The sequence below is a fragment of the Ochotona princeps genome, chromosome 2, assembly GCF_030435755.1.
Source record: "Ochotona princeps isolate mOchPri1 chromosome 2, mOchPri1.hap1, whole genome shotgun sequence".
In the NCBI taxonomy this organism is placed as follows: Eukaryota; Metazoa; Chordata; class Mammalia; order Lagomorpha; family Ochotonidae; genus Ochotona; species Ochotona princeps.
In genome coordinates, this window is record NC_080833.1 from 120,353,242 (window position 1) to 120,375,586 (window position 22,345).

The 22,345-nt window shown below is 47.3% G+C and overlaps 1 protein-coding gene and 1 long non-coding RNA gene across 6 annotated transcripts in view; one reads left to right on the forward strand and one right to left on the reverse strand.

Annotated features, from left to right (window-relative positions):
* Positions 1-2,850: 2,850 nt before the first annotated feature.
* Positions 2,851-22,345, reverse strand: part of ILDR2 (immunoglobulin like domain containing receptor 2) — a 56,220-nt gene continuing 36,725 nt past the window's right edge. For 3 of the 5 annotated variants that reach the window (XM_058660577.1, XM_012928162.3, XM_058660578.1), the window contains 6 exons: positions 20,025-20,171; positions 18,757-18,933; positions 10,006-10,119; positions 6,173-6,389; positions 4,702-5,419; positions 2,851-3,313 (listed from right to left, as the gene is read on the reverse strand). In XM_058660577.1, the coding sequence (XP_058516560.1) occupies positions 3,278-3,313; positions 4,702-5,419; positions 6,173-6,389; positions 10,006-10,119; positions 18,757-18,933; positions 20,025-20,171 (1,409 nt within the window). In that variant the 3' untranslated portion in view covers positions 2,851-3,277. The remainder of the gene's footprint in view (positions 3,314-4,701; positions 5,420-6,172; positions 6,390-10,005; positions 10,120-18,756; positions 18,934-20,024; positions 20,172-22,345) is intronic. The other 2 variants (XM_058660579.1, XM_058660580.1) reach the window with 2 other exon arrangements.
* Positions 13,877-20,925, forward strand: LOC131479527 (uncharacterized). Its single transcript, XR_009244932.1, has 3 exons — positions 13,877-15,301; positions 17,001-17,081; positions 20,740-20,925. It is a non-coding gene; the product is annotated as an uncharacterized LOC131479527 (long non-coding RNA).

A 22,345-nucleotide genomic window follows, 5' to 3' on the forward strand; every position in this document is an offset into this window, starting at 1 on the left:
AAGCCCACCATGTCTGCAAGACCAGCCCTGCATTAGGAAGGCAGGAAGCTGCACTCAAAACGGCAGAACTGAGTCTTTGGGGAACGAACGGGTGCTAAGCTCCCCTGCGAATATGCTTGGATGGAATAGCTGAAACATGCCTACAGGTGCACGGCAATCATCCCGAGCCTCTAACGAGGCAGTGCGTGGCTTAGGGAAGCAGCTCATCCACCAGGGCACACCTCCTGTCGCCTGCATTCACACTCCTTCCCCCAGCATGTCCCTGACTCAGCTATGATTCACGGGCCTCTGGGCCCCTCGTGTTCACCCCTTCCTGCCCTAACTCACTTCCTTGGTTATGCAGACCACTGAGCAGATGTTGAAATGGTATAGATGAACAATATACACAAAGGTAACATCTCAAAATATTCCCATTAAAATAGAAAACAAAATCATTTTAAATCTCTGGGTTTATTGTAATTTACCCATAGCACTATTTCATATTTATATCCTCTTTCTTTAGGAATATCTTATCTCTCATATAAATTACACAGCCCCACTGGACAAAAACTATGTCTTATACAAGACTTATTTTGTATTCCAACAAAATGTAAGAAGATAAGTGTATGTGCACTTCCTTTGCAGACACACTATTCAGGGGCAAAGAAAACAAAGAAATACATGGAGAAGCCAGCTTTGTCTTGACTATTTGGCCTTATCTCCTGTCCACATATCCAGACATATCTGTTGTTCCTCTTCTCTTCCCTGAAGAACTAGAAGTCTACGGAGAATGAGTCCGCTCCCCAAGGCTGTTTCAGTAGCGAGCTATCGTCTTTGTATTTTTAAATTGTCTGTCTATAGTCTCACTGTCTTCGGAACTGCAGGTTTCCATTTTTATTAATTGTTTCTCGTTGTTCTCGACGTTCACCAAGATCATCCACGCCCCTGGCTAAGAAAAGCAATATTTTTTGGTCTCTGCAGCTGGTGCTATGGGGCTCTTTGGTGGTGAGAAGCCTGACACAGTGATAATAGCTACGGCAGCTACACAATATTTTCCAAAATTGCCTGAGCAAGTTGAAATCCAAAGCTGGTGACTGAAAAAGATGTTCTAGATTGGGGCCCAAACAGACTAGACCTTTGTTTTCAGAAGCCAGGGACGCCAGCAGGTCTGAAGCTCAGCACCAAGTTTGTGTCTTCCAGCCCTTGGCAGTGCCAAGCCTGGGTTGAACTGTCCTCCTGGTTCCTGTGGGAGCGGTCAGGGTAACTGGGAAGTCCTTTGGAAAGTCAGTTGCCCAACAAGCAGTGAGACCAGTCCATCCTCCTGACCCTCATTCAGCTGCTTTTTGTTTTTGTTTTTTCATTGCACATTTAGGACTTTCTCGGCAATGCCATTAAGCACAAAAGATACTAGTGGAACGGTACTCTGAAAGTAGGTTTCAGCTCCAGTTAGGCAGCTTGGGAGAAAGCCAAAGAGATGCTTGAGGAGAGATCATCTTTAGAGGTTGATCTAGATCCACAGATAGGGAATGGACCACTGCTGGGTTAGGGAACAAGGTCAGTCCTCATCATTGTGCTCCTCCAATGAGTTGACTCAATCACACGGCCCACCATAGCAGCGCAGGGTGAAAAAGTCGATCAAGCACAGCGGAGGCCACAAGACACTGAAAGACATAGGGCTGAACATTCTGACAAGAAGAGTCAGTTTTGTCCTTGAAGAGAAATTAGCATACAGAGTGCCCCAACTCCTCATGCTTTGGGTAGGAATCAGCAATTTGGGCTGGGCTCAGCTAGGCAGTTCTTCTGATGTGCGGTTGAGTTCATTTATGTATCTGCAAATTATCTAAGAGCCAGCAGGCTGCAACATAGGGGGGTAGGGCCAACTAGCCCCCTTTCTCTCATGACGCAGCAAGTAAGTCATGGTTCATTCCCTCAACGGTGGCTATACATTTCTCAAGAGCATCAAGAAAGGTCAAGTTTTTACTTATGGCACATTTGTTGTAGAGTCACTGGTTAAATCCAATCAAATGGTCAACTCCAGATTTAAGGGTGGCAAAACGGACTGTACCTCTTGATGATAAACAAAGAGAGAGCGTATGGTCAGTTTTTTCAATCCAAGCAAATTATAAAATCCAGTAGGATCAACTTTTGGAATTTGTGTAAAACCTGTTTTTTAGGCAAGGGTAGGAATAGGAAGCACTCCAAGAAAGTGCTGCCTTGTCTCCAAAAAGCATCCACAGTGGCAGCCCAGTCAGGCTGAAAGATGCATACCCCACATTCCTGGCGTCCTGGGACTGAGATGGCAGAAACAATTCATGATCAATGAACTACACAACCAGAAGTGATTGAGAGGAGCTTGTGTGGGAAAGGTCTCACATGCAAAATATAATGCAACTACATTTCTTTTTCTCTTACATACTTTCTATCTTGCATTCCTGCTCTCCTCCTTTTTCTTCTCACTCCTTTCATGCGTGTATTTGAAACACTTATCAAAAGGCACCTGATGACAACTTAATCAGAGTGCACAGGGAGGTGGGGCCCCGTTGTGTGGCACCAACCTCAGGAAATGTCAGGAGAGGCGAGCCCTTTATGACCAAGGCTCAGATGTTGATGTGTAGAGCAGAAAGGAAAAGCGGTTTATACTCTCAGAATGGAAAAAAGAAATATCACTTAGACAGTTTCCCAAAAGGGTGTACTCTCTCTTTCTGTCCCAGCCACTCAAGGATTTTCATTCAGAACAGCAAATGGAAGTGATTTCTGTAAATGTCCAGCAGGCTGCTGCCATTGAGCTCATCGAAGATCTGATTTTAGCGTAATGACAATAACTAGTGACTGAGAAGTGATAGGGAGAAAACCTGTATTCTGCCTGAAAGCCTTCTTCCTACAGCAGTCAGAAATTCTTCCGTCTCTAAGCATAGCATGGGAGATATAGAAAAGTATGCCGTAGTCATAGGCGACTTTCAGAGATTACCAGTCCAGAGCTAACGCCTCTGCAGAATTAGAAATGAAGTCCAGGATCTGTATGGAAGCAGGCTGCACAGGATAAACTGAGAAACTCTTGTGAGAATTTTCTCACTTGTCATTGTTTTCTTGGTAAGTTTCTCAAACTAGTTAGCCGGGCTCTGAGGTTTACAATCAGCCTTTCTTAAACGCTGCCTGTCATCTTTTACCAAAGAAGAGATCAGCAAATCTTCCGAGCTGGTGGCCAGAGAGGATCCCAGGCCTGCTGCTGCTTGGATTGAGGTCTTGTCCCTGTCGTCTGCATCTGATTCCTAGTCATTCAGTAGATGTCTTGAAAACATCAGACCACAAGTGACATCCTGGTGGGAAAGTCGTTCTGGGGAAGAGCAGAGAGAGCTCAACGTTAAACCATGTGCTGGCTGAGGGAAGCAGCTGACCCGAGAGACAGTTCACTGGGCAGGGTCCGCCACCTGTCGAGAGCCGTGCGCATGCCTCTTAGTGCTGAAGCCAGCATCCATCCTGGCAGAACTCACTACAGCCACACAGCAACCTGCCACCATCCCAAGGACAACTACACCACTTACAGCTCCATGACAGCAAGTGTGGGTGGCTTACGGTGAACCTCAAATCACCCGAAAGCCTTGTCAATCATAGTGTGCACAAGAAAGAATGCCCAGTTGGGAGTCTTTAAAAAAAGAAGAAGAAGAAGGGGAGGGGTTGGGCAGCACCTCAGGGGACAGGAGGCCAGAAGCACTTTTGCTTGGAGTGTGGCCTCCAAAGCACTGGGCTCAGAGGCACTTTGGTCCCTCTCCCTCTTGTAGACACCTGTGGCTGTCCCTGAGGATTCTGTGAGGTCCACAGCTCACACATGGTGGCTGAGAGGAGTGGCTGCTCTCAGCAGAAGGAATCAGTATAGCCTATGCAAGGCCACACAGAGAAAACAAACTGGGTGGGGACCCAATGACTTCCTCCCACAGTACCCAGTCAAAACAACGTCAAAGGGGCAAAAAACAGAAGTGACTGGTGTCCTTGTCAACAGCAGTGACTGCTATCCTTCTGTGTTTAGGTAGACTTTGTGGGAATCTGATCAAAACCACAACGTCTCAACTGTGGGAATCTCCTCCCGTTAGAAAGACCCAGGGAGGGCAGCAAAGAGGAGTTGGTAGGGGGAGTTACATGAGGAAATCAGACAGGGTATACCGACGAGGCAAAATCAAGCAAAATACATAGGTGTATTTTGCACGCTCATAAATAAAAATATTTCAGAAAAAATGAAAATTTTAACACTGAATAAATACTTAATGATATTAAAGACTTACTCCTCTGATGAGTAGGGAAAAAAAATCACAGACTCTCTGGCCAAGGGAGCAGGGCACAGGAAGGATAACACACACACAGGCACATCGAGAACATTCTGCACCCTGATTGGGACACCCCCTGAAGGCCTGAGGTGGGGGTGCCACTTAGAACCCTTATACAGATGGCTCCTTATGGCTGATGATTAGAGACGCAGTGCCCTCTGTAAACCGTTCTCACACTTCCCTCTTCTGCCTTTCCCAGAGTCCCAGGTCTACTTCCTTCAGTTGGCACTGAAGGCAGGAAGCCTGCAGAAAGGCCCCCGCAGACGGGCTTCGCGCGGCAGGCCGGGCGGGCTGCCTGCCCGTGGTGACCTCCCAGCCGACCTCCCCGCGCCCTGGGCAGCAAGGCCGCCCGGCGACTCCCTGCTCGGCCCAGGTGGAGAAGCAGCACCAGGCGCGGCCTCACTGTTTTCTTGGCGGGTTCCTTCTTCCTCCTCTTCTCTGAGTTGCTGTGGAAGGACAGGTCGCGGCTGCGGTAGGACGGGCCCCGGCTCAGCTCGCGCTCGCTGTAGGGCGGCAGCGCGTCGTCGGGTGCGTCCCCATCATCGTCGTCGTCCTCGTCGTCGTCGTCGTCGTCGTCGTCCGCGCCCTGCGCTGCGCCCGCCTTGTAGGTGGAGGGCGGCGACCAGGCGTAGTAGGAGGCGCTGCGCGGGCCCAGCCGTGCGCTCAGCTTGGACGGCGTCTCCAGGCTGCCGCCGCGGCTGGCGGCCTCGGGCCGCGACTGGCGCTCCAGCACGCTGCTCAGGTACGAGTGGTCGTACTTGGGCGCCGTGCCCGGCGTGCGGCTCACCAGGCGCGGCAGGTGCGCGTCCTCGGCCGGCCGCCGGCGCGGGGGGCTGTAGGACCAGCCGCGCTCGGCGTCGGTCAGCGGCTCCCGGCTGCGGCTTCGGCTGCGCGGCCCGTAGTACTCTTCCAGGGAGCTGTCCTGGTAGAAAGGCCCGTGCGCGCGCGACTCCGAGCGCTCGAAGCGGCTGCCGCCGCGGGCCTCGTGGCTGTTGCCGTTGGCCCGGCGAGGCCGCTGGCCGTAGGAGTCGGCGAAGGCCGCCAGCTCGTCCATGGACACGGCCGGCACCCCCGTGGCGAAGTTCTTCCGGGACAGCATCTCTGATTTGGAGCGCTGTTGGCTGTGGGCAAGAGGAAGGCACTGGTGAGGCCACCGGCTCCTACAGAGGCGATCACTGGGGGCCCAAAGACACAGCCCTAGCCACGCACGCGCAAGGGACCCAGGAACGTTCTAGGGACCGTGCTGCTTGGCTGACTGGGTCATTTTGGCACCTTCCACATCCAAGATCGATCCAGGGAGGGCTAGCGTTGTCTGTCTCACGGGTTTGTGTGAATGACCAAAATGGGGGTTGTGTTAGTTAAAATTCTTGCAGGGTCTAAGCATGCTAAAAACACACCCTTGAAAAACTGCCTTCTGGTCATAGGGGACCTCTGATTGGCAGCCGCATGTGTGACCAGTGCAAGCGGCAGGACACACAGCCGAGGTCCCTGGCAGTTGGCAAGAGAAAGGTAAAGGTGGTGGATTAGCAACACACGGTGTGGAATCTGCATTCCTTACAGTTGTTGGCTGTATCACCCTAAGTCCCTTCCCACCTGGAGGTTTCCATTCTCCCAACTTAAAATGGGGGCGTCAATAGAATTCAATGTGTAGTACAAAGTGTTTGGCATTTTGCCCTTCACAGAACTAATGAACAAAAATGATGCAGCATAAAATGCCAGAGGACAAGAGGTCAGCTAACCAGGGCCCTTCCAGGTCTGGCGCACCCATTCCAGAGGGCCTGGAATGAAGCATTCCTCGGCAGACAGAGACACTGCTGGCTCAGAGCAACCTGGGGTCTGCCTGCCTCGGGCTCCTTTGCGCTCACAGCCCTCACCTGTGCCTGAAGTTCTCTCGGTCCTCCTTGTTGTACTCCAGGGCTGAGGGCCCCCGGCTGGCCCCACTGCTGCCTCCCATGACACCTGACCAGTAGTCAGGGTTGCTCTCCAAGTCCCCAGACACAGGGAACTGCTTGCTTCGCATCTGATGGTAAGACTGGCGGAAATTGCTGTCTTCTTCGTGCAGGGAGCTGAGTTCCGAGATGGTGTTGTTATCTGTGAAGACAGGACAGAGGTTTCTATGGGCTCAGCAAGAAGGGAGGCCTGGTCAGGGTTGACACCAGAAGCTCTACGAAATTCTAGCTCTGGGGCCTCCGTGCTGCCCAGGGAGGCTGGTAGACCTACACTAATGGTGTTTGTGTTTTTAGCTTGGCAGGAGTTGGCTCCAGTTGGAAGCTTACTTGCTTACAGAAGGGGAGGCATGCTGCATGCTCTGTTCTTACAAAAGGAGAACAATTGTTATTGTTCTACCTAAGGCAGGCTTCCCAGAACTTGGGATCTCTGCAGCTGGCCTCCTCCCAGTGTAACATCATCCATGCTCAATGTTTTTCTTCTTCCTCTATAGCTCTGTGATGACTGTGATGATGATGCCAACTATGCCAAGCCAGAAGGGCAAAGAGAGAGAGAGAGAATCTTCCCTGGGGATGGAGCCCCTGGGACCAGTCCTGCCCTGGCCTTTAGCAGCTCTGCACAGGCCAGCTGCCTTTGGCTGTGCCCCTCCTACACAGCAAGTCCATAGAGCCTTTAGCAAGTGCACCACTGACATCAGTGTTTGCCCCCCTCTTGGAACATGTTCATCCGAGAACCTGCAATGTGCTGCCCAGGTGGCATCAAGTCCACCTATAGTGCCTACGTGAGCTTTTGCCCTCCCTAAAGTATGTTTCAAGGTTATGTGCCAGAGTGAGGGTATGAGACGAAACGAAGGGCAGGCTGCACTGATGGCCCCAGGGCTTCTACCTGTCCTCTGGCCCCAGGCCCCAAAGGTAAGGGGTGGAGCTGGTCACAACTTGCTCTTTTTTTACAGTGATCTAGGCAGCTTTTCCCAAAAGCCGTAGTGAGCAAAGACCAGATTCACAGTTCTAGAAAGCAAGAAGAGGAAAGAAAGCCCAACTGCTTATTTATAAAACTCTGCAATGTATTGAATTTCATTTTACTGAAAAGGGAAATCTGGTGATTCTATTTGCAGTGTAACTGAACCCAGTTGTTCTGCACAGTTTTTTCATTAGAACTTCAAAATATTATCAAGAGCAATATTTGCCAGGTTTGAGGCTGGCTGTTGAGAGGTGAGCCAAGACAGTATGGGAAGGGCACCGATGCATGTCTCAGTTTCCCTCGACCTCCCTCAACCCCACTTCCCAGTAGTCCCTGGAGCAACAGAGAATTTTTACACAAAGAACACCAAGTCCCTCTCCTCCCCGTGGCATATGATTAGCATCCTAGTGGTTGCCCTAGGAACCCAGGGTTTGCGATGTAGACCATTCGACTTAATCATGCAATCAGTTGATTTTTTAATTATAAACTATAATTTTAAAAATTTCTGCTTCCTTCGAAGAAGAATGGGCTGATTTGTTTCTAGGCCAAATGAAATAAATTCAGATGCTGTTAACAATATTTAGAACTTTGCCTTTCTTTTGACCCCTGTGAACTCCAATTTCTTGGGAACCATACAGAAGAAAACTTTCAAATGAGACCACTGGGGAAAAAAAATAACACTGTTGTTTCAGAACTCTCCTCAAACTTCAGGAAAAACTTGACTTTTTTTCATTTCTGGTTTTACCATTCATATTCAAGGATTTTCAGGATTGTATGTTACAACATTTCTGCCTGGTTGAACGTGAACATCAACATCCCCAGATACCCTGAAAACAGCCAATAATAGAATACTAAGTCAGGAACAGGTACATTTTTGTTTTATTAAGGGTCAGTGCGTAAATATTTTAGATTTTGCAGCCCATCATGTTGGAAGTCTCTAATTCTACATTATAGAGCGAAAGCAGCTGTTGATGATAACTGAGTAAATCACTATGGCTGTATTCTCATAACATTTTGCTGACATGAACAGGAGGTAAAGCATGTTTTCCTGGGAGATAGTTTGCTGTCCTGGGAAAACAGCTCATTGGCCACTCCCCACTTAGAAAGGCAAGGCAAGTGAAGGACACTGGCTAACGACGTCATGAGCCTCGGCCTCAGATTTCCAATTCTTACAGGATCTGTTACTCTCTTACTCCAGCCTGCAGCCATGAGTTTCATTTTGTCATGAAAATTTTAAGATTGTTTTACTTCTGTGGTCATGCTTGGAGTTACTTTGCTCTTCATAATCAGAATCCCTGAGTAAAGCTACCTGTAATTCTCCTACGTCGCTATGAAGCTATCATCACATCTACCTACAGCTTCCGGGATGTCTGAGTTCTGGCTCCAGCACTGGCCTAAGTACTGGCCCTGCTCAACTTTTCCTCCCTGCTCAACTTCCTCCACTGTAAAATGAAGGAGGAGGGAATTCAGCAACCTCTGTGGATTCCTTCTAGTCCTAGCATGCTAGAGCCTTCAGCCCCAAGAAACTGCTGCTCCACCGCAGGGTCATCCCCAGACTGGCTCAAGTGTTTCCTGTGTGAGGAATGTGAAGATTTTGGCTCCCGGTGCTCATTCTCTCACAGCATCCCTCTGGGTCAGTCTCTAAGGTCCCTTCTGATTCCAAGATTGCACTGCCTTACCACCAGCCCGCCTCTGGAGAGCAGGTTAACTTAGGTAGAGGGAAGATGTCACCCAAGCCATAATCCATCTTTGAGTTTCAACTTCAGTAACTTTATCTCCAAGCCGTGAGGCTTGTAGACTTCCTGTACAGCCTTCTTCTTGGTCCCTGATTCTCTCTGTCTCTGGCCCTTCCCAGGCATCCATGACAACACGGTTACAACTAGCTTGTCAAGTGCAGTGACATCTGCATTCCTGACATTCCAATCTGGAGATGGTCTTTTTATAGCCAGTAAGGTGGGAGGATGTGGCAGGGGATGCAGGACAGACAGTATAAATTCAGAACTGCAAACTGGGTGGAATATGTTGTCCTTCATCTGAATAAAGCTGCTCTCGTCTGGAACTGTTTCCCCAACAATTGCAGCAAGTCTCTTGCTGCTTCCAAGAAGAAGAGGGTTTAGAGGGAGTCTAGTTACCTCCCCAGCACTCCTGCTGGCACCCTCTGATAATTTCCAGTCTACGTTAGACCTGCCCCAGGTTGCCTCCCAGAGATTGGCAGTGTCAGCTACCAAGTCAGCAAGGGCTTTGGGGAACTTAAGGGTTGGAATCCTGCTACCTACAAATGTCGTCATTTAGAAGTTCTTTGGACAAAAGGAGCAGCGTCTTGGCTCACTCCTCAATCTCTGCTGTTGGAGAATGCCATTGCCCTTTCCCCAAATTCACTTTGTTTCACTTTCATGAAGGCCTCAGTGAGCAACCCAGCAGCTGGATTGTTCAATTCTAGGGCCCTTCACGTTGGAAAAAACTGATCGTTAAGCTTTCACATCTGAATTCATTATCCTGAATATATTTAAAATGGGGTAATAGGGAAAGGCTGTCTGACAAGAACATTTCAAACCACAGGATTCCATAGCCCCAGCAACACTGATTGCCCCTGGAGAGACACAACATAAACCAAGGACATGGAAGATGCTCTACTCTTCGCACCAGAAACCCTTCTCTCCCTTGCACTTCCTAGCGCCTGCTTTCTTCCATGGCATCTCCAACACTTCTGCTGGTTCTGCCCAAGTTGAGTAACTCCCAAATCCCTTAGTGGCTAACCCCTGCACCAGGCACAGATCCCACAGAATCACCACATGCTTACATCTGCCTCTCATCCTTCTGGCTGGATCAAACTGAGCCAGCTCCTTCTCCACGTAGTACAGGACCTTCATCGAGTCTCTCTCTTTGTCGGCCTGGATCCGATATCCTTTGCGAACTGTTGAGGAAAGCACAAGAAAGTGAGCTGGGAAAGGTCCCAGTCATACTGCTTGTTGAAAATAATCATCTCTGTTTATATTTGTGGGACCCTGTCTGCCATCCCCTGGATCAGCTGGTGCTGTTGAAATGGAGGACTTCTCAGTAACTGTAATATTATTTTGAGTCATTTGTTAGCCTCTGTTTCCTGTCTTCTGACCTCCACCTAGGGCTCGTCTCCTTAGAAACACATTCTAGAGTGAGCACACATGTCACTCTTCAGAGGGAGGCTCACAGCTTCACTTGGGGTGGGCACAAGGAAGTTTAGAACAGATTCCCAAACATTAGGACCTCTGACAAAGGTGACCCAAATGCCCCTGGCTTCCTGGAAGGTGTGCAAAATCCCTTCAACTGAGTGGTGCACAAAAGGTAATGTTAGAGTCTAGACCATATAGAGTAGCACAAAGCAAGATGCAAAATACATGGATTTCTAATCATAGCTTCATTTTATTTAACATTTCCCTTTTAGGAAAAGGAATGCCATATTTTAGGATTAATTCAACGTGCTGCCATGTGGTTGCAAGCAGGTGTTATTTTCAAGGCTTAATAATAATAAATCAAGGCAGGATAATACTATCTCTTATATCTCCATCCCTCATATTGTCAGGATAAATGTCACTCATATTTCAGGGCTGTTTAGCCCTGTGTCAAATATCCATTCCCAAAGGTGATCACACACCAGCAGGCAAACTACACAGATAAAAGGAAGCAAAAATTGAAAAGAGAGAAGGGATTGATGGGATGGAGCTAGGACAGTAAAGATAATTAGACAACACTCACTGGGCACTGAAAATGTGTTAGGTACAACCAGCTACGGAAGTACTTCAATCAGTTACATTTTATGGTTGAGGAAACTTTGGCTCAGAGGGCCTTCATGACTTGCCCAGAAATAATTTGGCAGACCTGGGGTTGGAACCATGCAGTCTGATTGAAACACAACTGTATTCCTGTACTTGCCTTTCCAGGGCTAAGAGGAGAGGTAGGAAGACAGTAAAGGCCAGAGCAAGAAGTACTCCTCATGTGTTGTGGGTTGTAGGGTCCACAGTATGTTCCTGTCCACTAGCAGGAAGGACTAATGGGATGGCAGCGAGTAACTGTGCTCCAGCACACCTCAAAGTGGAGCTAACACTGTGATGAAAACAGATGACTCCCCGCGCATCCACAGCAATCCCTGTACATACTGCCTGGCCATGGATGACATCCCCCTCCCCAGGGTACTTACATGAGAGATTAAAGTATAAAATCACACATTACTCGAATCACAACCAAAGCTCTGGGGACAGGGGAGTCGCCCACACCCTGATTGGCAGGTGCACTGATTTCTCTACATGAGAGAATACCAGCTTAGCCACATTCATCTCAAATTGCAGAATTACTTGGAAAACTATGAATCTCTCAGCACACCCTTTTCAGTGACGCCTTCTCCCAGTGGTTGGCTCCGTCATCCTTATGTAGAAGCAGTTATTAGTGGAAAAGATCTTATTTATCAAACTACTCATTCTTCTATCTCTGCAGGGGCATGTACGGAGTAGTACAGACAGCTCAATTAAAATGCAATTATCCCACAGAACTACTGTGTCTGTGCTGAGGCCTGATGGAGAATCGTCATGTTGCTGGCTTGCTGGGAAAGCGCAAAGAAACACTCTCCTACTGGGACTCAATTTTGTGTCTATAAAATGCAAGGAATCTTTCCCAGACTTGGGTGGCTTAGAGGAGAGTGGACAACTAAGACGCATTATTGGTGGAGCCTTTGAGGCAGCTCAAATGCTGCCTCATCCAAAGGCTGTCATTGACTCTCATAGCAAGAAAAGTACCAGTCACTTAGTTTGGACTTTCACTGTGGTCCTTACCATATCCTTGTTTTAAAAACTATTTGTTTACATAATTAATCCTCTCCAAGATTCTAGATGGGAAAGATACCTGATCATTCTAGGCTTCTATGTGCCTGGGACTGTGGGTGGCACCTGATGTTTGTTCACTTGTTGCAGGGCAGAGATTGGAGGTGGGGTTTAATCATCCCTGCTAAGAGCATTTCTAGTTAATCCCTCCACAAACTGGAACTTCATCTCTTGGTTCACCCCTAGCCGCAGCACCCAGCATAGGGCCTGGCACATTGTAGACACACTACACTTGATCTTAGCCATAAGGCTGAGAAGCGATACATTGTAGACATACAAAATGTGTGTACATGAAGGAATGAATGAGATGCTTGGATACAAACTGTTTTACAAGGGATTACAATGTATGGCAGATGAGGCCTTGAGAGTGACTCATTGGCAAGTTTTTATCAGGAAGAGAAAGGCTCTAAGGGTATCCTGAGAAAGAGGCAAGGCTTAGGAAACTTTTGTTGATGATCATTCGTAAAGAAAATGAGCATGTGTGTAGGTATTACTCCATCTGCAGCCTTAAGCTTTATCTAGGTGTTGTGAGTGTGTGAAGCACCGTGGGGGGGTAAATGTTCAGAGGCCATGGGAGGCAGAGTCTGGCCGTCTGTGGAACTGCATGACAGCTGCTCCCTGGTGGTGAGAGATGGCCGTGACTGTGAGCACCTGCTGAAAGATCCTGTAACTGGCAGCTTGGACCCAGAGCTCACGTTTTCTTCTATGAATGAGAATTACACTCCATCGTGATACAGATTTGATTGTAAGTGCACAGGTCATGAGATCCCTGAAAATTTTTTTTTTTAAAAAGATTTTATTATTATTGGAAAGCCGGATATACAGAGAGGAGGAGAGACAGAGAGGAAGATCTTCCATCCAATGGTTCACTCCCCAAGTGAGCCACAACGGGTCGGTGCGCGCCGATCCGAAGCTGGGAACCAGGAACCTCTTCCAGGTCTCCCACACGGGTGCAGGATCCCAAAGCTTTGGGCCGTCCTCGACTGCTTTCCCAGGCCACAAGCAGGGAGCTGGATGGGAAGTGGAGCTGCTGGGATTAGAACCGGCACCCATATGGGATCCCAGTGCGTTCAAGGCGAGGACTTTAGCCCCTAGGCCACGGCCCTGAAAATCTTAATAGTTACTATAATTAACTATCTATAGCCTCAAATGGAGATGAGTGTTTTGCCTTCTGTATTGTCATCAGAGATTCCTCTCCACTGTATTATAATCTTTCCGATTTAACTTCTCCACCAAAGCAGTGAGCAACTTCAGAAACCTAAATTGTTTTAATGTGTCTAAATTGTGAAGATGTTGAAAGCATCATCCATTGGTTTAAATGGCTAGAAAATCTAGGTAATGGCCCCCCTTAAAATGTTTTAAAATTTTTTTAATGATAAGCTTAGTTGTAGAGAACTCAAAATCATGAGGGCTCTCCAAACAGTCCATGAAGAATCAGCATCATGAAAAAACTATTCATGGCTGGACCCGGCGTGATAGCATAGCGGTTAAAGTCCTCGCCTTGAACGTACTAGTATCTCATATGGGCGCTGGTTCTAATCCTGGCAGCCCCACTTCCCATCCAGTTCCCTGTTGTGACCTGGGAATGCAGTCGAGGACAGCCCAAAACTGTGGGACTCTGCACCCGTGGGGAAGATCTGAAAGAGCTCCTGGCTCCTGGCTTCGGATTGGCTCAGCTCCAGCTGTTGTGCTCACTTGGGGGAGTGAACCATCAGACAGAAGATCTTCCTCTCTGTCTCTCCTCCTCTCTGTATATCTGCCTTTCCAATAAAAATAAATAAATCTTAAAAAAAAAAAAAAGCTATTCATGGCTTTCCAAGATGTTGCCACCAAAATAAGCTTATCTTTTAATCCCATTTTCTCATGAAGGTTTTTTTTTAATCGCTTCTTTTATTTATTTGAAAGGCATAGTTACACATAGAGAGAGCAAAAGATAGACAAAGATCTATTGGTTCACTTCCCAAGTGGCCACAATGGCCGGGTTGAACCTGGCTGAAGCCAGGAGATTGGAACTTCATCCAGATCTCCAATGGGGATGGCAGGAACCCAAGAATGTGGGCCATCTTCTGCTGCTTACCCGGACACATTGGCATGGAGCCAGATCAGGACTGGAGCAGCCAGGACTAAGACCAGTGGCGCTCATATGGGTTTGCCAGTGTCATAGACGGTTTAACCAGCTATGCCACAGCTCAGGCTTTCTCATCAAGGTTTTGAAGTATTCTCATATTCTTTTCATCCTGGTAGAATCTGGCCTTGTGTCATACATGCACTTAGGAACATATCAAATACCAGAAAACTTTCTTTCATCGTTTTTCTCCAAAAAATGAGATTCTCCTTCCTGAGCCCACATTATAAAGTCTTTCCCATGTACTACCTTGTGTTTCTCACTCACTTTATTTCCATTCATGAGCCCCCGCAACCATCCTGCTAGACTATAAATTCCTGGAGAATAGGGAAATTTGTAGGCAGTCAATGAAAACATTTTTTTATTCGAAAACATATAGCATGGTGTAAGAATGATCTCTATCTGCAGTCTCCCTGAGAATCAGAAAATGCTCTTATATGTGATGATATTTTCATAAGAAACGGATTGACTGTTGGCTAAAGTCCAGCAGATCTGGGCAATGGCTTTTTTTTTCCCCTGGGGATTTTTCAGTATAGGGTCAGTGGATGATTTGTAATTTTTTTCAGGGGCAGGTTGGGCCGAGTCCTTTGGCTAGTGTGGCTCTTCATTCTCCAGTTTCTCTTATGTGTCTTCCTTGCCAACTTTGGTTTTATTGGAGAGTAGATATTGGGATATTCATTTTGACGTCAAACAATATTTTCAGCAAATTTTATAAAGAATTTAAATTAATTTTCAGCTAATTTCCCTTTTTTACAGCCCAAATCCAGCTTGTGAAACTTGCAAAAAAACATCTCAGAGGCAGATATCCATGGATAAAGCATTATTCTTCCTGTCCTGTCTTAATGAGCTAAGTAAGGCTGTTTATGGATGATGGAACAGCTGCCAGATCCCACCCCCAGGGTGACAGCAGCTCAGTAGTGGGAGATGTGATTCTTAAAATTTGCATATCCTCTGTACACATACAGTAGGCATATATATAGACACACATTCTTATTAATTTTGAAAATGACATTCACAATCCTACTTGCCTACTCAATTCTTTTACACAAAGGATTAGTGGAGGCCAAGGAGATTGAAATAAAATGAATTTGAGCAGAGAAGAGCCGATGGGGAGAGACCAGGTAAGAGGTAATTGCATTCAGTAAGGTGGGAGGTGATGGCAACAGGACTAGCACAGCAGCAGCTGCAGAGAGAAGAGTGAGCCAGTGCAAGGCTATTTTGAGGTGCAGTCTTAAGGAGTTGGTGACAGCTGAATGGGGAAAGTGAGGAAGAAGGAAGAGAGGAAGATGAAGTCCCTGCTTCTGGCTTGGACGAGCAGGTAGACAATGAGGCCTTCTGGAAATAAGGAATACAGAAGCTGGTTTGAGGTGGTTGATTTGATTGTCTGGGCACTGAGGTTTCTGAAAGGCTTGAGGAGTTACCTCCACAGGCAGTGAAATATACAGGACTAAGGAGCAGAAGAGAGGTGAGAGAAAATGACCAGTAGTCATCAGCATATAGATGGTGGATGAAGCCATGGTGCTTGATACAATTTCACAGGGAGAGGACCTTAAATAAAACAAGAACAGCAGCATCTGCAGGATACACAGAGGAAGAACTGCCTGGATAAATTACAGAATAAAGTATTAATGGAGACAAAGAAGGGTGGGTGGATTGGGGTGGCAAACACTTCTGAGAAAAGAGGCGAGGTAAGGACTGCAAGCATCTGTTAGATTTAGCAACGAGGCAGTCTTGGTTTGCAGAGTGACAAAAGCAATGGTTGAATGGAAATGACTTAAGGAGTTGGCGAGAGCAGAGGCAACAGATGTTGACTCTTCAAAGCTCCTTCCAAGAGTTTGGCTTGAGGAGGAGAAAAGGGACCAAGAAGCAACAGCAGAGGGCTGCAATTATTTTGTAAATTGTTGCTGTGTTTTAATGAAAAAGGCTAGGGCATGTTTGGACTTTGAAGGAAAGGCTGAAAGTGTAAGGTGGGAACGGGGTAGAGTGGCCATTTGATACAAGGGAAGAGAGCCCTGACAAAGCTGAAGGCAGAGGATCCTGAAGGGTATAGGAGGAGACAGACTTCCATCACTGCCATGGAGAAGGCTCCATGTAGCAGCTAGGAAGCGTGGGAGGGGAACTCAGGGTGCCTCTTCTCTCTCCCCCATTCAGTATGCAACTGGCTGGACCATACACAGCTCATCCAAGGAGCCCTTTCAACTACAAAGAGTGTTTAAAAGACTATTGTGTGCCAGTGTAATCTGAAAAATTACTGTTGCTAGATGATTGCCCTAAAATTGAAGTAGCATATAAATATAAAATAGGCTAAATTTACATTTTTATGCGTCAGCATTTCTTAATGTTTTTAGCATTCTGTAGAAAATCATCTGCATGGAAAATTGGCCCAGGCCTTCCTCCTTAAAGGAGGAGTAGTCAAATCCTACCACTAAGACTGTCAGTGGGACCGTGGTACAGAAATATGCCCAGTGGCAGCTATGAAGAACCCTGTCTTGATTCTGTTAGCCAATGACATGGCCCTGCTAGCTGAGATCATCACCAGTTGCCAGCTCTCCCTTTAACATGAGCCTCAATTGTTCATGTCCAAGGTGAACAGTTATTTAAGCCAAAGAGGTGAGTCATAATGAGGTTCAAGCCAGTCTAGTTTAGCAAGGAGTGGGCTACATTTCTTGCAAATAAATCCGCAAGAAGGAGTGCTGGATGGGAGAAGAGCTCCTGGAAAAGTTTTCCTCACTATCAAAGATGAAGCACACCTTTTGTTGTTGTTGTTGTTGTTGTTTATTTTTTCTATTTATTTATTTATCTATTTAATATTTTTTGAAGCACACCTTTATATCCGAGTACCAACAACTGCAGCAGACAAACCGGAAGTATGAGGGGAGCCACAGAACAAAGATGGAATGGGTAAGGTCCCTCAGTAATACCACCTGATCTGTTCAGTTAACCATATTCTGGAACCATCCTTCCTCGGGATTTCATGTTGTGTGTGATAATACATTTTCCCATTTTTAAAGGAACTTATAATTGCAGTTAGTTATATGGGGGCATGGAAAGATGACTGCCAGAAGGAGATAGGATGTGCCTTCACAAACAAGGGTCATTTTATGACGGGAATCCACTAAACACAAAGCAAGCGAAAAAGAGTTGCAGGGGGAAGGAAGGTGAAACAAGATGAGAAAAAGCAATCAATGGCAAGTATAAGACAGGCTCCATTCACGTCTCTTTAGCCCACTCCCTCCTGCAAGGGATATGGATGACATGGTCTTTGCCGCCCCAGTTCCCATCGTGTTCTTAATCATTAACTTTCACTTCTCAGTCTGTGACTCATTCTCAGCCTCAGACGTCAGGATTCCACTAATAGTTCCAGCGAGAGAAAAACATAAATACTGATTACTCATGGAGGATAGCCACTCCTTCCTCAGCCAGGTGGAGACAGTTCATTAAGAGGTCTGTGGGCCCTTCCCACCACCCACTGAAGGCAGTCCAGTTACTTCCAGGGAAGAGATGTCTGTGTTAGCAACCCTACCAGCTCAGTCACATCTAGGGGCTCAGAAACCAATCACTCACTCCACTACCTGTCCCAAACCTCTACTCCTTACCCCCGACAATCGCTGCGAATTCACCAGGCTCCAGATGAAAGCTGTCCTCCCCTTAAATCGCTCTCCTTAATGATTTCATTTCTGTCTGGGAGCTGCAATGAAGGGTCACCTTGGAGCCTGTCTTGCTGAATGTCTCACTTGTGTCTTTCAGAATATCTCTCAGATTTACCCATACATTTGGACTCCATTGTTTCTACTAGAATCCAGATGCTCACATTGCCATACTTGAACCACACCAATCACATCTTGGCCCTAGCCTCTGGCTCCATTCTCTCCTACTTACAGCTCACCTTGGCATCTGCCTGCAGGACTCTCACCAACACCAGCTCTTCTGGAAGGGCCTCAAGGCCCTCCCGACTCTGGCTTCTCTACATCCTGCCACCTTCTTCTGACAATCTGGACACTCTCAGACACTCTGTTTTCCCAGCTCTGGGTTTCCTGTCTGGGCTGATCAACATCTCCTCTCTGACCTCCTCAGTCCGATTCATTCCTCTGGGCCCAGCTCAAATCTCACCCCTTCCCTGAAGACTTCTGTAACCCTTACTTGTTTGAATTTTCAGTAGCAGACCCCATAGCCACTGCTTGACATTATAAAGGTTGATTCTCTTGCCCTGCTAAGTTGTACTGCTTCCTGGTGAAGCTACATCCTTCATTTCTTGCTGTCCCTCAGGGCACCTAGCACAGTCCTGCACACTAGCTAGACACAATATTTAGTAACTGAATGATCAACATTGAAAAGGGATCTTGTTTTTCCTCGAATTTTAGTCATTGAGGATCTGGGGGTCGGGGGAGCTTGGTTCAGGGGAAGCCTGGTATGCACTCCAAAATATAACGATGCAGCTAAGAAGGATCCCCCATTTCTGGGTGAAGATAACCATTATCCAAAGATGCACCCCTGAATCGAGTATACCAATCAGCAAGGAAGCAGAGTGGGAGCCCAAGACAACCATGAGGCAGTGCAGTCTGCAACTACGAATTACCACTGTGGCTTCCTCCAGTGGAGTCACTTGGTGCGAGGGGAGGTGGATGCGGCTTGTCCATCAGCATGCCAGAAGAGGGGGCTCCTCCCAAAGGGACAGAGGGGATGGAGTAAGGGCCGGGCACACCAGCGACTGAGGGAGGGTACCCGGCCTTGGCTGCCTTCCCTGCTTCATACACTGTGAAGGGAGATGAAGAGCAAGAGAGATTATGTCGTCCCACCCTCCACAACCCTCATAACAAAAATCCCTGGGGATGTGCTTATGAGAGTCCCCGTGTGTGTGTGTGCGCGCGTGTGTGTGTGCGCGCGCGTGAGCATGTGTGCCAGGGGCCCGACTTGATTCCTCAGAGCCACCCTCCCCCACTCTCTTGGACTCCTCCGGATTTGCTGAAAGGCGCTGGCAGAAGGAATTATAGTGTTTAGTACCTGGCCTCTGAGCAATTAAGCAGTTCTGGGAGCTGTCACAGCAGCATTGCAGGTGACAGCGGCAGCCTGCTCTCCTAATCTCACTGAGCAGAGGCTGTCTCCGCCCCTTGGCAGGAGGCTCCTCTGGGGGCTGCTCAGGGGTGACCCCAGGAGGATCTGGAACCTCTTCTGGAAAAGGAGTGCAACCAGGGGGCCTGCATGTGGACCCTCCTCTGTGTTTCCAAAAACTAGCTACCCTTTACTTGTAGAAACTACTTCTAATGATGTTCACATATAGAGTCTGTCTCTCTCTCTCTTCCAAGATGTGTCTGATTTATGGGGAGAGTGGGGGGGAAGGGCAGATATCATCCCTGAATGGGCTAAGGCAGTAAAGGAAGATGGTGAATCCCTAACTGAGGACCGGCCCCTGCAGTAGCTTATCCCATCATGAAAATGAGGCTCATCTGTGGATGCTGCGGAAGGCTGCAGTATGTGTGCTCTGTTGACAATAGGTGGTGGGCGGGGCAAGGGAGAGTGTTTCTGCATGGGAGGGAAATGGGCCAGGGAATGAGGAGTGGGCACCACCTTACCCCACAAACTCACCATCTAGAACATACCTTTCCTATGGTCAGGAGAGTCAGTGAGGCTACGGAATGCATGGGTGACAGGTGTGGATCAAAAACATAGACATGTGCATGCAGGTGAGGAGGCAAACACAAATGGGCCTCCCTGAGTCCAGGGGCTCCCCGCAGAGGAGGTCAGCTCCTTGGGTGGCAGGAGAGCCTGGGGCACACAACTGTCAGATAGAAGGTGGCTGTTTTTTTTCAATCACTCCACCTCTCCCCCATTGGGCGCTTTACTCACAGGCCTGAGGGCAGCAGCATGAATCAGGGCAGCACGGGCAGCGGACGTAGCAGCAGCAGCTGTGAGGGCAGCATTGGCACCAGCAGATCCCCACGAGCACGAAGAACAGGAAGATTCCCAGGATCACCAGGCCAATGAACACCCACTCTGGAAGGACGCACAAAGAAATGCGCATTTGAGATGGCTACCCTTTCGGAGGCAGGACACACTCAGAGCCTGGGCAAAAAAGACCCAAACCCAAAAGGAACTCAGAAAGGGTTGAGGGAAGGTCACCTACATCCTACTGGGAGTAAAGAAGGACTGGCACAAAACAAATGGGGGATTTGGCAGGTTCTGCTGTCAGGGAAAGGGCTTATTTAACTGATGGTAGTGTCAGGACAAGGATGGGACAAGTGCACAAAGACTCCTGGCTAGTGCTTGAGGAAACTCTGCCTGCTCGGGCTATGCAGCAATGATCTATGAATATGTATCATGTTTCCCAAGTTAATCTTTCCCATAACAGTGGAAATCCAGATGAAGAATTAAAAAGGTCTCTGAGTCCATATGGCCCAAAGATAAACCATCCTGGTGGTCTGGGTCCCTCATGCATTCATCTCCTTTCCCTGTACATTGTCCCTAAAGCATGTTTCCTGGACTCAGCACCCAAACTTGATACCCAAACCTTTTATTTCTATCTGGATAATCATCCTACTTGTTTCCCCCTACTGAAAACCAGGGACATCGTCTCAGTTAGAGATGACACGGACTCTGTCCCCAGAGAAAGGGCTGGAATCGATCACACTCAAGATGACCATAGTAGAGAGACAGCACAGCCAAAGGCTAAGAGGCTCAGAGCTTTGACAAATGATAAGGCTGCCATGTGTATTGATGGGTATATTTGCTCACTGCTGGCTGCTATTTTCACAGCTCTGTCAGAGACTGAACATGAATTCTATTTCATTTGCCCATCCAAAGGATTAAGTGAAAGGAAATATATTCTATTTGCTTTAGGTAAAAATGACTGACCCTCATGTGATTCATCTCAATATTTTGCTATTGAGAGTTGGCTAACAGACCCAGGTTCCCCCAGAGGCATGGACAGACTGGAGTGAGCCAGGCTTTCCTTTCAAAGCCAAGATAATACAGTGATTCATTTTGGTTGAAGGCCATGCAACAAACATCCCTTTACAATGAAACTCAAGTGCAGATTGTTTTTTTGTAAATATGGGCTGTTAAATTTCCCTTCAATTAAATGAACATCCAACTGAGAGTTTGAGAATAAGATAGTTTGTATATAAAAAGCTTTGTGATCATGGTAAAATTATTCAACCTGCGTTCCGAAAACAAACAAGAAAAAGAGGAAAACAGACATCATATTCTTGCTGAATGTTTCTCCTGGCTTATCCTTCTGAGATACATTCAAAGTAACCAGGTCATCCTCTTCAGGGAAGGAGTGGGAAGGCCTTGTGCCCTGCTGGAGCAGACTGGTAGGTGTGCACACTGAGGACAATGGATAGCAGAAAGCCTTGGCCTTCGCAGTAACATAATAACATAATGTCATCCCGGACATTTACATGAGCTGTATGGAGTGGTGGCTACAATTTGGGACAGGCAGTCACAGATAAGAGTCTCTTGTTACATTTGATAAAAAAAAAAAAAAAAAAGATTATCTGTGAGAGAATTCTTGGAGTCAAAAGGGAAGGGAAGTCAGGCATCTAGGACAAGACATGAAAAATATAGTCACTTTTTCCTGCATCATGGAGCTAGAACATCTTGTTTGAAGTATTACAGTGTAGCATTATCGTTGTGATGAAAGGAGGTTTCTTTATTGAGAGAACTCTGAATAAGGTGGTTCACAGAGAAATAGCTGCTTGTGTCCTTGGGAGTAACATTAGTAACAACAATACCTTTGGGGAAAGACTAGAGGAATTCATGGAAGAATAGTTAGTGAAGCTGAACTGTGAAGAGTTATCTTTGTTACAACCTGAATCAAGTCGAAACCAATCACAGGGATATTTCACACCTCTCTGCTGCTATTAAGTAACTCTTAAGATTCTAGCAGAAGCCCTCAAAGGCCAGATGGCATCACACCCCTCCCTACTCCTTGAATGTGGGTATGTTGTCCCCCCTGGTCCATGCTTGCTTCTGCCTGAGCCTTCTTCAGGGATGGACTGCAGCACTGCACCAAACTGATGCAGGCTCCTGTGCTCCTCTAAAGCTATTTGAAAAGAGGGAGACATGAATTTGGTGCAGGTGTCCTTGACATGTGATCATGAACTTCCAGGAACTTCAGGTTGCCGATTAAGCTCCTGCGATTGTATGCAAAGTAATATGAATCAGAG